This window comes from Protopterus annectens, chromosome 9.part0, assembly GCF_019279795.1.
Source record: "Protopterus annectens isolate FY-2018-M chromosome 9.part0, PAN1.0, whole genome shotgun sequence".
Lineage (NCBI taxonomy): Eukaryota > Metazoa > Chordata > Ceratodontiformes > Protopteridae > Protopterus > Protopterus annectens.
In genome coordinates this window covers 1,774,455,900-1,774,471,993 of record NC_056743.1, presented here as the reverse complement: position 1 = coordinate 1,774,471,993, position 16,094 = coordinate 1,774,455,900, and the positions used below count along the sequence as shown (strand labels likewise).

At 43.3% G+C, this 16,094-nt stretch overlaps 1 protein-coding gene across 2 annotated transcripts in view; it reads left to right on the top strand.

Annotated features, from left to right (window-relative positions):
* ECSIT (ECSIT signaling integrator) overlaps positions 1-16,094 on the top strand; it is a 354,144-nt gene that overhangs the window by 324,857 nt on the left and 13,193 nt on the right. For both annotated transcript variants that reach the window (XM_044084634.1, XM_044084633.1), the window contains exons 6-7: positions 298-446; positions 2,077-2,182. In XM_044084634.1, coding sequence (XP_043940569.1) covers positions 298-446; positions 2,077-2,182 — 255 coding nt within the window. The remainder of the gene's footprint in view (positions 1-297; positions 447-2,076; positions 2,183-16,094) is intronic.

Below are 16,094 nucleotides of genomic sequence, written 5' to 3'. Positions count from 1 at the left end.
AAGGGCATAAGATGGCTCAGAGGAGCAAAAAGTGCTCAAAAAAAAAGAGAGAAAAATTCTGACTTTAGAAGGATGATTGTAGATTAGATGCTGTGTTTTTTATTCTCCAGTTCAGTATTAAGATAGGTTGATGAAAATGTTTCTGTCTGTAAAGAGGTTGTGTAATGATAGAACAAAATAGTCCTTGATAAAACAGTGGGTTCTGGCAAGAAAGAAAAATATTCAGTCCTTTTTGGGAAATTATAAAACCGTGTATTTGATTTTAATTAATACATGTTATATGTTTGTTTTCTGAAGGTATTCAGAGTCCTGATCAACAGTGTCTGCTAGCCAAACACAACCCAGAGAGGCCAGTATTTTTAGAAGGGCCTTTCCCACTGTGGCTGAAGGCAACTTGTGTTTATTATTACATTCTCAGGGCAGATCCCTTGCCTCCAGGGGAAAAAGTAAGTTTGAATATTTTTTATGCAGTTATTTTTGATAATTAACAACTAGATGCATATTTTTTGGCACAGAAGTTACAGTACACAACACTTTAAAATGTGCAGTCATGACTAGCATAGCAGTGTGGAACATCCAGATTCTTGAGCAGATGTGATATGATTGTTGTGCTGTTAAACAGGTTTTCATTTTTATTTTTCAGCCTTTGTCTTCAGATTGTAGTCATACCACTTGGTCCATCACTGCTATCCTACACAATCATTTTGGTTGACTTTCAGAATGACTGAAACATTTCTTGTTTTTTTTTCCCCCCTCTGCAGTCTTGTATTTCCTAGTGTGCACTATTTGAGGGTGGCTACTAGTCTCTTGTGTATTGGTAACTGTTTAAGCAAGTCATCTGGGAACAGAAGAAGCCGTACGGGATGGTGGAAGTGAGTGGCTAATATTCTCTTTCCTGTCTTTAGGGGTTTGGAGGCAGTGTGCTCCAATGTAGTGGTCGGACTTACTGAAGATGAGGTATATATACAGCAGGTTGACTGGGGTCATGTGCTGGGTTCTTCTAAGTCTGTTTGTAAAATAGTCCTCATTGCAGATGTGCACACAATGAAATGCATAGCAGGCCCTTACTTCAGCAAGTGCAGATGTCTCTTTTGTCAAGGGTGAAGTTAGATTGACTAAAACAGAAACTCCCTTGATAGTTGCTGGATGAAGGCAACCATCTGTTGTCTGCTTTCATCCTATGAGGTGAAAAAAAAGATTCAGTCACTGATGGTGGTGGAAGGGGCAGATGGCAGGCATGGTGCTGAGAAAAACACCCCACTGTGTAAAATAGTAAACTTGTATTTTAAAAACATTTTAACTGAGAGTTATAATCTTAAGTATTTACAGACTGAAGTTTTAGACTAAAATTGACTTAAATTACTTTCCGGTAGGATTTTTTGAGCACTATTATACGGATATCACTCAATGACACTTGTCTTTTTGCACTGGAGATGGGAGAGTGACAGATCATCTGTTATTACTTTTCCAAAAAAAACTTTAGTCTGGAACATATTCATACCTTGTAGAATTCAGTTAGATTTTACATTGTGTGGTCCTTTACATTCTACCTTTAGGTTGACAGTATAGTGCCTGTGTGTAACCATAGAAAGTTCTGGCATATACCAAAACTGTGTTTAAATGCTACTTGCACAAGTGGTGCTATGTAACATTGCTTCTACTCTTGGAGGTAGTCTGTTTTCAAGTGGAGACTGTGAGCATAACACTGATAAAGGCTTCCACTATTTAAGAAGTAGCAACTTCTGTACAGTGTGGCCAGTAAACAGTGTTGTGATTCACCTGCACTTTGGCACCAGCACATTAAGGACCGGTATCCTAGCTGTTGTCACATTGTGGGGATGGCACTTCATTAAACATAACCCATGCCTTCCCTCTCTAGGAGCATTATTTATAATTCAGTAATAATGAAATAAAGTTTGCATGAAGCTGATTTCTGACATTTGCCCCATTTTGCTGCTTGACTAAACCATTTCAGCAATAAAAGTACTGCAAAGTATTACAGAACAAAACTGTTATTGAAGGTGCTTCAGTTAGCTAATATTTCTCAATCATTATTCATCTTTGTCCCACTTACAGGAAGAAGAAAGAATAGATCCAGAAAGAAACTTTTATTACCCAATGGAACTTGATTTTGATTTAGAAAGAGACCTTGGAGATGACTTGGAGTATGATGTTGATGAAGGTAACATTCATTGCTGTTGCATTTTATTAATAAACTGCATTTTTTAGATGTTGAGCAAACATTTGTCCCCAGAAAAGTGCAGTCTTCATGAAGTTGTAAGCAAAAAGGGGGAAAGTGGAATTTCATTACAGGAGATTTAATTGGCTGATAGCAGAAGACCTAAAAGTCATTTACATGGGGTTAAAAAAGGACAGAATTGTTAATGTACTGATCTGTGAAAGAGCTTTGCCCTGCAAACTCTCATCAGATTCTCACATTTTCTACTGTTACTCTTAACAACAGAGCATACCTCTCAACTGCCCTGGGGTTTTGCTCAGATTTTAACTGCGTTCCTCTTAATTCCTTCTAAAACTGGTGATTTTTGCAAAAAAAAAAAGGTAGTGAATTACTCTATTACCATTATTTATTAATAGACTTTTTTACATAAGTGTCTCAAGTTAGTAGCACTAATACTACAAAAGTGTCCCTGATTATTTTTTGGATGCATCATTAGTATTGTTAAGATTTATCCCCGGTTCAGTTGAGAGCTGTGCTACACAGGTATTCATAAAGTTTTGAAGGTGCAACTTGTTCCTTGTGTCTTTGATGTAGTTACCCAAAAAGCTTTTTAATGGAATACGTGTGTGTGTGTGTGTGTTCATTTTTCCACTCTCTCTTGCTCAGTCTCTCTCTGTCTCTCTCTATACACACACATACATGTAATGTACACATAGATGTGTGTGTTTATAGGTGTTTACTAAGCTGACGACCACAAGGGCCTTTTTAAGCCTAGCCATGCATCCCAAATCTCTGACGAGTTCTGGTACCCTTGATAAGTGTAAGCAGGGGCTTGTGAGATGAAACCTTTACAAGTAGTCTGGAAGATGAACCATTTACAGGCTGCCTGTGTCCATTAGAGACATAGGTGCCAAACCAGGGATGAATTTCCTGTTCCCCATCCAGTTGGCCAAGTTACGCATGAATTGAGTTAGGTAGTAACTATGCTTCACATGGATGGGGAGACCGTTCCAGAGAGGTGTAGTCCCTGGGATGCATGTCTCTCTCCAGCAGGTCCTATTTATATCCCAGGTAAGGTTTTAAGTCTTTAAACTGAGTAATTTTGATGCTGTTTGTTTTGCAGATATGCAGGAGGTCCATCAGAGTGGGGTCTGACAATGTCTTGTATGCCAGGCATGGATGTCCCCTCAACAGCCTGTAGGAGACAGAATATAGGAATAGGGTCTTGAGGTGGTCTTCATAGGACATATTACTTATGCCCTGTATTCTTTTAGTGAGAAACCTCTGTGGACAGTCCAGTTATTGGATTGCTTGGTTAGGTACATATCAAAGAGGGCATTGTACTCAATGATAGGTCTGATGAATGCTGAATACAGTAGAAGAATGACTTTCTTGGACGTAGATGCCATGTTTTTGTTTATAAGTTGCACAGCATAGAATAAATTTCTCACTACTGTAGACAAATGATGGTCAAATTCCAGATTACTATCTGTGTGTTTCTAAGTCCCTGACTACTGGGACAGCTCTTTGGGTGTATTGCCAATATGATTACCAGGGGAGGATGATTTCCTGAAGGATACTGTTATGCATTTCTTGGCATTTGGCTCTGACACCAGTTATTTGTCTGTGTCAGCGGGGAATTCTTTGATTGCTCCTAATTTGCAGTCATCTGTGAATTTAGTCACCCAGAGGCCATTGACATTCGCCTTTATTTCAGAGAAGTAAATGCCAAAAAGGAGCAGTCCTAGGACCAATCCGTTAGGGATTCCATTTGTGATTGACCTTTTTGTAGAGGTAGACTTGCCAATTCTAACTTTCTGGGTCCTGTCTGTGAACCAGCTGGCTGTCCACCAGGTGACATAAGAATTTATACCTAACCTCTCAAGTTGGTCAGCAATTCTGGAGTGCAGTATTGTCATATGTCTAGGCAGGGTCAAGGTAGGTAGTGTGAACCATTTTTCTATGATCCGTTGCTTTAGTGGTGTTAGATTAGGGACTTCCATTTTAAAGTAGTTATTAGACAGGCTAAAGGGTAAACTAGGCCTAGAAATTTTGTTTCATTAATGCATAAAAGACAGTTAATCAGAAAGAAAGAATAACCTTGCTGAACAACAGTTTATTAGAAAGGAAAGATAAGCATAAAGTGTGCAGAAAATACAGAAATACTGAATGTTCTTTTCTCAAGGGAAAGATACAATCTTGCCAACTACAGAATGTTCCTTAATGGAATATTAGATTAAGACCAAGCCTGGGAACCAAGGCTAAGAGGGCATGTAAAGCATCACATGGTTTTGGTACTATTAAAATATACTTCAGATAGTTAGAGAAGTCGGTTAAGGTTAGTTAGTTTGTTCGACCTGACATTACAGACACTCGAGCCTGAGTACGGAAGTCAGGTCAAATAAAGACTGTTTTCATTTACATTATTCAGGACAATCAGAAGATATGTGCAGAAACTTTGAATATATTTAGCAGCACTGTTAATGAAGACATTATTCTGATATTGTGAACATCTTATAAAGCCTTATTGAATGAACTACAGTGTTTGGAGCATTCATTCTGAAAAGTATACAAGACTTGCCCATAAAGGAGAGACTGGCACCTGTTCAGCACGAGTTTGGATAATTAACACACAAGACTTTTGCCTTAGTCTCATTTCAGTTGTTTCCAGTTAAGTATGGTACAGTACAGTCTTATCAGTTCTTACAGGTGGCCTTCTCAAAGAAGTCCATCAGGTTGAGTACGCATAAGCTTCCCTTGATGAAACCATATTAAGTTAAATTAACCTCAAATTTGACTTTGGTAGACTTTATTTGTCATTTGCTTGCAGTGACATTGTGTAAATACATCTCTCACATACCATATCAGTTTGTTTGCGAATTAACTGGTTGTCAGTAAACATCAGGCAATTTCTACATTGTCTCAGGATGGCCATATCCACCAAGCTGGTAATGGAAATAGTGGGAAAGTTCATATCCATAGCAACAGGCCCTTTTCTATTGATTAGATGGTTGGAGTGAGAATATAAGTATCATATCTGGTCTGCAACTCTGGGGGTAGCAGTTGTCACTGCAAACTACTTGATCTTTGTGCAATTAGGTATTGGTGAAATTTCAAGGGTGCTTTTACAGGAAAAATGTCAACTCAGGATATCTGCGTCTATACAGGACACTGCCAAACACTTGAGAAGAGACTGATCATTAAACCTTGATGATTTATGGATGAAGTATTTAGGGAGATATTCTGAAGTTAGGTTAGACAGCAGCAAATCAAGCAATACTTGCTGAAAAGAAAGAATTAGCTTTGCCAAGAATGATGAAAAGAGGGGATTCCAATTGAATGGCTACTGCCTGGCTATTACTAGTGCTGGTCTCACTACAGTTTCACACTGCTGGGATACAATACTCTTTTGCTTCTTCTCTCACCAGGAGCAAAACATTAGCACCAATCACAAGATGAGAAGTAGGCCACAGACTCTCTGGTGATCAACAGTCTTGTCCCAGATAATGTTTGTTGTAGTCTTTTCCTGGTAGATGCCTTGAATAGCAATCTGATCAGCCAGGAAGATCCAGCGCAGACACTCACTGCCCAATCAGAAACAGAAAGGAATCAATGCACTCTACTCCTCCTCCTCACCCAGAACAAGATAGAAGTACATTTTCCAGGCTGGCACCTATAAAGCAGTTATCAAGCTTTGTGATTGTCAACAGTCTCGAGGCAATAATGTCCTTGTGCTCTTTCTCTCACCAGGAGCAAAGCAGAAACACTAATCCCAAGATGACTACTGAAAGGCAGAATGAGGCCTGTCCAATAACTGGAGGTCATGGAGTAGATGTTACAGATTTTAAATTTAAGATAGAAAAACTGGGTTAATATTCTAAGAGTTACAGTGTGCAGTAAGCAATTAGTTATGAAAGAGGGGATAATGTAAGCTTTAGATATCGAAGTGAGGAGCCACTAATTGTAAAAGAGCAAGATAGATTAGAAAGGAGTGGGTACTTCGTATTCTGTTCTGTGGAATACAGTGAGTAAAGGGAGGCCAGTCTAGGGCGCAGAATAAACATCCTCACTGGTCCTTTTAAATTTTGTTAAGAGTTTTTTTATTCAAGTTTTAGCTTCTGCTATTTAGGCCCTACATATCCGTGGTGGTGGTGCTGCGGTAGCATTGTCGCTTCACAGTAAGATGCTGACCGGTTCGACCCTCAGCTAGAGCGTCTTCTCCGTGGAGACATGCATGAATGGGCGTACCTTCGTTGAAGGTTGTGCATTAGGGCTGGCAACTCAGCACGTAAAAATCAACTGCCAATCATTAGCGGGCCGGTGTTCCGCTGTGACGACCCCTTACCGGGAAAAGTCGAAAGACACAACAACAACATTTAGGCCCTACATCTGAGCAGGTCTCTGCTTGTTTGCATGCTGCTCAGCACCGCGCACTGCCGTGCAGTTGTGTGCCAAAGCTGGACAATTAAATTCAACAAATTTTCTCTTAAAACCCAGGCAGAAATATCCATTCACCAAGCTCCTCCGTGATAATTTCTGAAAAGCCACCCCTAGTGACAGCAGTCTTCAACCTAGCATTATGGACAGTTGGACTACCCTTGTTTCTCCAGCCAACCTTGTTGATTTGTGTCTCTCGACGCAGTGTAGCAATTGCCTTATGTACTCAGACAACCCTGTACTAATAACACAGTCTAGTACAGAGTGAGAGAGATGTATTTAGATCAAGAATCTAGAATCCATGCTCTCTGTCACTCAAAACAGCAACACGGAGAGGGTTATCAACTCCCCCAATACTACATATTCACATAGTACCACTACTTGTACATATACCACTACTCGTACACATAGTACGCATCAAACACACAAAGCCACATACGCGAAGGTTCTTTCAGAAAAACTTACCAAAACACCAGAGACCTCCAAAACACAAGTCTGCTACAGCTAACACAATCTCCACAGCACCCATGACACACACCAACACCAGTGTCTCACCCACCAAGCCCGTAAGGTTTAACACTCAAAAAACACGTTTTCTTGTCATTGGAGACTCAGTAGTGAGACACAGATGTCCCACTCACCAGGCTGGACAAGGAGAAAGTCACGGTCAGCTGCCTGTCTGGTGCCAGGATTTGCGAAATCACGCATGCACTCAGGTCTGTCAGCAACAAGTACCATTATGACCATCATAGTTCATGTTTCTGTGAATGACCTGAGAAGTACCTTATTGGACTGTATTGAAGAGAGACATAGTCGAACTCTCTGAGTATGTGTCCCAGGCAGGTATGTCCCTAGCCTTCAGCAGCATACTAGAATGATGCCGCAGTATAAACAAAAAAAAAAGAAGTTATGTCTTACCATAACATTCCATCTGTGTTGTAGATCTTTATTCATTCATTACTGTTAGGGCTTCAGTTCCGTCCTCGGAACCGATAGGCCGTTTCCAAGTTCTCTCCAGCCAAAAACCCTCAGCTAAGACCTACCCATAATGGCCCTCTCGTAGTTACTCTAGATCGAGTTTGCCCGCCCCTGAAAAATAGAGGTAGTAATAGAAAACAGTAGGAGGCCCTGTCTGAGCAAATACCCTAACCAGGAGTTCCTAAAGTCCACCAGGAGTCCAGGCAGGGGGAAGGAGGGCAGGAAGTAACGAATGAATAAAGATCTACAACACAGATGGAACGTTATGGTAAGAGATAACTTCTTTATCTGATGTTGTAAATCTTTATTCATTCCTTACTGTTAGGACCGAGTCCCCAGCTACTTGAGTCCTAGGTGGCCCTAAGGAAGGATATTCCTGAGCACCAGAGAACCAAAAGATGCCCGTCCCCTGGAGGCCAAATCCAATTTGATATGAGGTCTTGCCCAAGTGGCTGCTGTGCAGATATCATCCATAGAGGCTCTGGAATGGAAAGCTACAGAAGTAGCCATAGATCTGGTAGAATGAGCCTTTACTCTAGAAGGTAAGGATAACGTATTCTTTTGGTAAATAAAGGTAATGACATTTCTAAGCCAGGAGGATAAAGTCACTTTGGAGACAGGTTTACCCAATCTGGGTCCTGCAAAGGCCACAAACAATTGATCTGTTGTACTGAAAGATTCAGTCCTGTCCAAATAACAACGAAGCTGCTGATGCACATCAAGGGTGTGCAAAAGGTACTCCCCTCTGTTAGAATGCTAAGGAAAGAAAACCGGCAGGTCAATAGACTGGTTAATGGAAAATCCAGAAATGAACTTGGGCAAGAAAGAAGGGTCAGTACGAAGGGACACCCTATCCCTGTGGAAGTTCAATTAAGGTCTCTTGACACTCAAGGCCTGCAGCTCAGATACTCTTCACGCTGAGGTAAGTGCTACTAAGAAGTAAGGTCTTCCATGACAAAAACTTTATATCACAGGAATCAAAAGGCTCGAAAGGAGGGCCTGTGAGAGATTGAAGCACCAAGGTCAAGTTCCAGGGTTCTAAGGGGGGCTTGACTGTAGATTTAATGTGTAATACCCCCTTCAAAAAGGTCTTGCACAGGTGGTGTGACATAATCAAAGAATTATCAAATCCATTATGAAAATTGGCAATAGCTGCTAAATGTACAGCGATTGTCGATGCTGAGGCTCCTGCATGTAAAAGAGTCATTAGGTATTGCAGGATCTTTTGAATAGGCATAGAGAAGGGATCCAAGTTTTGATCTTTGGCCCAAATGGAGAACCTAGTCCATTTTCTAGAATAAATTTTCCTGGTTGAAGGTTTATGTGAAGCCAGAAGAATTTCACGAACAAAAGATGGGATGTCAGGCAGCCTGGCAGTCATTGGAAGTGGAGGAACTAAGCTGTGAGCTTGAGGCTGTGGAGATTGGGATGAATCAATCTCTGAGGATGAGATAACAGGCCTTGGGAATGATCCAGGATCCACAGGCTGTGAATCCGATAAAGCCATAGGAACGGGAGCCAGACTTTTCGGGGCCAGTAAGGGTCAATGAGGATCACTTTGCTTCACAACCTTTGAGCTTTCTGAAGGAATTTCAGAATCAGGGGAAACTTAGAAAAGGCATACAGTAGACCCAAGGGGCCAATCGTGCGTTGGAGCGTCCCTCGGGGATTCCCCCTGACGGGGGGGGGATCAGGGCAAAGTAGCTTCTGCATTTGTTGTTTGGATGGAAGCAAACAGATCACAGCAAGGCTTGCCCCAGTGGTGGAAAATCCGATCCGCTATTACGGGATTGAGAGACCACTGGTGAGGCATTAGGATATTCCTGCTCAGATTGTCCGCAATAAGGTTGGAACTCCCAGGAATGTGCGTTGCTATAAGAAAGCAGTTGGAAGCTATCGCCTAGTGTCAAATCCTCATGGCTTCCCGACACAGGGGGTAAGACCTGGTTCTGCCTTGCTTGTTGATATACCAGACAACTGACATGTCCAACTGAATTGCAATGGTCCCAGAAAGTAGGGATGGATGGAACGCTTGCAACGCTAAGAGAACCGCCCTCAGTTCCAGGGCATTTATTTGCATATTGGCCTCCATGGGGACCAGGTGCCTTGGACCGTCTTTCCCTGGAAATGCCCCCCCCCACCCTAACAGGGAAGTGTCCGTGGTCACCGTGGCCGTGGGCTGGGGAAGGCAGAACGGTTGACACCAAAGATCCGTTTGTGACTCCTTCCACCATAGCATTTCTTCCTTGCAACGGTTTGTAAGACGTATCATATGGTCTAGTGGGTGAGTTAAGATCGACCATTGTGCAGAAAGGAGCCACTGTAGGATTCTCTTGTGTAGCCTCGCCAGTGGTACTAGAGTAATGGCAGCTGCCATGGAGCCTAAGAGTTGCAGTACAAGGCGTGCTGGTACATAGGTCTGTGGAAGGAGGGTTTGGATTTGGTGTCTTATTTTCAAAAACCTGTGAGGAGGGAGAGAAGCTTGGCAGGATGTTGTGTCGAAGACTGCTCCAATAAATTCCAGTGTTTTTGTTGGGGACATTTGAGATTTTTCCTTGTTGATTGTAATCCCCAAGCGGAGAATGAAACCTTGAGTGTAAGAGAGGCTGCGGATTAGAAGATTCCTGGTCGGAGCGGTAAGGACCAGTCGTCTAGATACAGAAACACCTGGAATCCTTGTAGTCGAAGATGAGCTACTACAGCTGCCATACATTTGGTGAACACTCGGGGGGGCTGCCGAGAGACCGAATGACAGTGCCCTGAACTGGTAGTTGATTGGCTCCCAGCCAGAAGTGGAGGAACCTTCAGGAGCGATGATCCATCTTTATGTGGTAGTACGCGTCCTGGAGGTCTATAGAGCACATCCAGTTGTCCCTCCCTAGGAAGGGGAGAATGGGGACTGTACCATGATCATCCGGAATTTTTGAGGTTTGATAAGTTTGTTCAATAGGCTGAGATCCAGGATTGGTCTCCAGTCCCCTGTCTTTTTTGACACTAAAAAGAACCTCGAGTAAAACCCAGATCCTCTCTGGTCTGGTGGGACTGATTGGATGACTCTTTTCCTTGGAAGCTTTTCTATTTCTAAGGCTGCTAATTCCCTATGATTGGATGGCACATCGGGGATTTGTTTGACAGGTCTGGGAGTTAAATCGAATGGTATCTGGTAGCCTCTGGATATTATTCTCTGCACCCAAACATCGGTAGTAATAAGTTGCCAGGCTGGTAGGTGCAGAGAAAAACAACCCTTGACTGCTTCCAGAGGAAAGCAATCGGGCCGCTGCTCAGGAGCACTGATAGGGTCTGCCGGAGAAGGACTCTTTAGCGCCCTGGTTACGCGGACCTCCTCTTCCCCAAAAGGGGTGTCTTCCAGATGTGTTGCCCCCTCTGCCCCGGGGGGGATTGCTCATCACGAGTGTCACAAAAAGATCCTTGGGATTTTCTGAATCACATTTTCCCTCCCTTCTGGTTCCTGGAGTAGGACCTCTGGGCGGTGGAAAGGCGTATGCCCCACAGCAGACAAGGTCTTTCCGTCTTTCTCACTTCGTGCTAGTGTGTCTTGGGACCAAAAAGTGCAGATTCGTCAACAGGCGCATTGACGAAGGAAGACTTAAAGGGGTCTGTGAAGTCACACAACTGCATCCAAGCATATAACATCTCATGACAATGCCTGATGTGGCAGTTCGAGCTGCCCCCTCTGTCATGTGAAATATCAAACGCAATCGAGGAGTTCAAGATGGATTCTAGGGTAGCTAGTTGAGAGGCAACAGTGTCACGCACTTCATCAGGCAGTATCCCCACCAAAGAGGAGGACATTTCAGATATTAGGTCTCTTTGGAGGTGAGTGAAGTGTGCCAGATAGTTCAGCGACCGAATGGCAAAGTTCGCTGAAGCATAGGTCCACTTCCCTAGTCTTTCCATGGTCTGAGACTCCCTGTTAGGAGGATGGACAGTGGAGCTATCTTCTACCAGTTCCCTCTTGGTGGCTGCCACCACGACCATGGAATCAACTGTCAACTGCTTGGACCATTGGGGCAGATCTTCAGGTGTGCATAATATTTTGTCCAGCCTTCGGGGAACAGCTTCGAAGTTGTCCGGGGCCTTCCAGCATGCTGCACGATCAGCTTAACAAGCTCATCTGCAGGTGGGGTCACCTAGGAAGTAGATGGCTGGGCATGGAAGCCCTGCAAAAACACAGATTCCTCAGAAGAAGGGTTAGAGGACTTCCAGTCTCCTCGCTGCTTGAGGATTTTGAGAATGTCTCCAAATGAGACGTCGGTCTGGGGGAGACCATGGGGACCCTTCTCCCTCATCACAATCTGTGTCTTTGGTGATATATTCCTCCGGGGAATCAAGGTGCTTCCTCTTGCACCAATTCTTTCGGGGTGGCTCCCCAGTGGGATCTTTTGAGGAGGACCTCAAAGGGGGATCTTGTGGCTCCCGTGCCCGGGATCCCGAAGTAGGGGGTTGGGACAGCTGCATGTTGGGGGAGGGTTTTGGTACTGATGTCATTGATGCTGACTGCGAGCCTGCGGAGGCAAGGACCCTCTCCACCTGGAAAGCAGGCCCACCCAAGGAGTGATGGGAGACCGGATCCAAGAAGGACAACTTCGGAACCGGGGTCACACACAGCCCTGAGAAGCCCACCTCCAGGTGAGGCGCTCTGAGAGGACTGGAAGCCATCGGAGCCGTGGAAATAGATGGCACCAACGAAAAAATAGATGCCAGACTAGGTACGAAGGTCAAAGCACTGCTCCAAGAGAGCACCAGCTCCACCAGAGCCGACACAGCAACGGTGGTCAGTGCCGACAGGGAAAAGTCCGTAGTCTGAACCGAGACAGTATGCACCGGGGTGGACATCGGTACCGAGATCTCCAGAACCTGTGTAGAGGCCGGAGGAGGATAAACAGGAGAATACGCTGTGAAGGATTCTGAGCCAAGAGGGACGGAAGGTCGAGCAATCCCCTAGCTGCCAGAAGCTGGTCCACAACCTGCAATAGGTTTAGTTCACAAAAACTCCTGGTGGATCTGTAGAAGGCTGCTGAAGGAGATTCAGGTCTTTCAAGAAAGGGGCTAAATCTATGCCCCAAAAAAGGGTTGTACAGTTGAGAGTATCTGGTTCTTGGCAGATATTCTACTTTAGGAGCCGAAGTCATAATTTGTGGAGCTGAAGAAGCTATCTGCACAGTGATCGGGGATGGTGCCAAAGCAGGTACAGTCATAGGAGCCAATGTCAGCAGCAAGGACGGCACCGAAGCTGGTGGTGCCGAGGCTGGAACTGAAATAGGAGTCAACATCATAGACTGCACCGAGGGAGAAGACACTGGGCCTGGTGCCAAAGAGGTCCGCGCCGAGGGTGCTGGAGAAGCATGGAGATGACTCTGTTCCATAACTGACGGAGAAGTAGGCACCGAGTGACTCCGTTTTTCCTTATGCTTTTTGGTCTTTGGAAGAGGTGAGACCTCCGACCCAGATAGAGCCTCCGAAAAAGGTGTTTTATTTAAACCTTTTAAAATAAGCTTACGTTCTGTTAGTGTGCAATTGCTAAAACTAGCACAGATGTGACAATCAGCTTTAATATGGTCTACACCCAAACAGTAGACACAACGAGCATGTCAGTCCGAGTTGGGCATCTTACGCCCACACTTGTCACATTGTTTAAACTCCAACTTAACTTTGTCTGACATAGTACAGGCAATAAAAAAGGATCTTAAGAGAAAAACGATAAAGGGGAGATAATACCAGTGATGGTATTTAAAAAAAATACCACAAGTGGTAAGGAAGGCTTTACAAAGGCAGGAGAGAGGCACAGTACCAACGATGGTAGAAATTAAATTACCAAAGGTAAAGGGTAGGAAATAAAGGTAGGTTATAGACAATAGTGAGAAAAGGCTAAATTGACTAAAAAACAGAAATTTTGAGAAAAGACTATACCAAAAATCACAATTTTCCACTTAGTTTTGAGAGAGATGGCTGACGAGCAACACGGCAAACAAGATTTATTTATTTCCAGTTTGACCGGGGAGGTCCACTGGGCTCAAGGAGCCCGTTTTCAGTGGAGGCCCGGGGAGAAAAGCTCTATAAAACATAGCAGACATAGCAATAGTTAAGCAAGTATTACATGTCATATAGTTAAACATAAGTAAAGTAAAATAGCAACATGGTATAATATAGAATGCATATTTACATGTTTATACTTTAGAAAACAGTAGTACAGAATAACCATAGTACTGAGGTTTTAAATCATCTGCGAATGGTATTAAAGTCACATTTGTAAGAAAACAGTAAGTAAGATTGATCTCCTATTGGGTAATGTGGAAAGATACTTTATTTGTATGGATGTATGCATGTATTAGGTAGGTAGAGTACAGTTGCATTTCCTGTTATTGGAGAGGTAAGAATGGAGCTGGGTTTTGAAGTGATCAAAGTTTTCAGAAGTTCTTAGAGAAGGAGGAAGAGAGTTCCATTTTTTTGGCTAAGGAAAAGGATAGAAGAAGCTGACTTGGGGACGATTTGGTTTGTGTACAGAAATTAGATTTTGGTGGGCAGATCTTAGAGTTCTTTGAGGGGGTGTATAGTGGTAATATGTTTGTTAGTGCAGGGCACTTAGTAGGCTTAAAAATAAGCTTGTGGGCTGTAGTGAGTTGGAGGTAGTCCAGGTAGTTGGGAAGATCTAGCCTTTGCAGCTGGTGGAGAGGTATGCAGTGGTGGGTAACATACTTAGATTTGGTGGCGAACTTCGAGATTTTTTTGTAACAGGTTTCCAGTTTAGAAGAGATAGAGGAAGATAGGTTGGTTAGTAGGGGGGCACCATACATCTGAGAAGGTAGTAAGTAGGTAGTGGCGAGGGTCTGTCTTGTGGAAGGGGAGAGAAAGTGGGAGTTTCTATACAGCATGCCACGTTTCTGATGTGTTTTCTTAATATTTAGCTGAATATGGGTATTGAATTTTAGGTGTTCATCAATAGTGACCCCAAGAAGTTTAGCAAACGGAACAACTTCTATAGTGGAGTTGGCATGACTGATAATATTGAATGAGGTTTTGTCAAGAGGGAGAGATTTAGAGGGAGAGAATAGTAGAATTTTGGATTTGGTGGCATTTAGAGAGAGGTGATTTTGAAGCATCCAGTTCTCAGTAGTAAAAAAGCAGTTTGAGTTTTTGTTAGGAGTTTGGGGAGGTTAAGAGCAGAGTATAAAAGCAGAGTAAACTAGAGTCGAATGATCTGCGTATTGAACTGTCTTAGTGTTAGAAATGGCTGAGTGGAATTCATTAATACAGATGTTAAAGAGCATTGGGCCGAGTATGGATCCTTGGGGTACTCCGGTTGGGAATGGAAGGAAGGTTGAGGTGCCAGTTTTCCATTTCACGGCCTGAGATCAGTCAGAGAGATAGCTGCTGAACCAGGTAAGGGTGTTGTGTGAGAAATTTAAGATTGGAAAGGTGGTTTAGGAGGTGGGAATGGGAGACGGTATCAAAGGCCTTGGAGAGGTCAAGAAGGACTGTGGATACTAGTTCTCCAGAGTCACGGGCGTGGTTTACTGTGTCTAGGAAAGAGAGAAGAGCAGTTATTGTGCTGTGGCCAGGACGAATGCATGTTGAATAAGGGTGAGGAGTTGGTTATTTGTAAGGAAAGGCATGAACTGGAGGTGGATGCATTTTTCAAGTATCTTTGAAACGGGTGAGAGAATGGCTATGGGCCGGAAGTTTGAGATGCTATTATTCTTGCCTCCTTTGTAGAGGGGTAGGATAAAGGCTGCATGCCACAGTTTGGGGACATAAGTTTCCTGTATGGATCTGTTAATGAGAATGCTAATGGGGATGGCGATTCCGTCTACTGCAAGTTTTAGAAAGAGTGAGGGCATGTTGTCAGGGGCATTGGAGCAAGGCTTAAGCTTAGAGAGGAGTTTTTTTTATGTATGAGGTGGAAATGGGTTTGAGATGAAAGATGGGAGAAGAGATATAGGGATGGTAGGTTGGGGAGGGGGTTTGAGTAGGTGGGAGAAGTTGTTGTTTGGGAAGGTCTTAGTGAGTTAGTAAAGACGGAGTTGAATAGTGTGGCTATTTCTGGGTCAGACTTACTAGTGTCAGGGCAAGGATTTGTTTTGGTACCTGGGTTGAGAAGAGAGGTGATGGAATTCCAGAATTGTTTGGGGTTTTTGGAGTGATTTGATTGCAGTTTGGTATAGTATGATTTTTTTTATCCTGTATAATATGTTTTTTGGCTAGGTTACGGATTTGCTTATATTTAAGAAGGGATCGCAGGGTGCTTATTGCGATGGTAAATTTTCCAGGTCTTGTCCCTTTGTTGCATAAGTATTTAGTGTCTTTAGTAAGCCAAGAGGCTGAATTGGATTTTATACGTTTTGTTCTAGGAGGGGCTTGGGAGTTGAGGGTATCTAAGAAAGTAGAGTTGAAGAATTCAATGGCATGGTCTAGAGGAAGAGTTTTTAGATTGTCCCAGTTTATTAGTTTGAGGGAATTAGAGAAAGTTGTGGGCTTAACG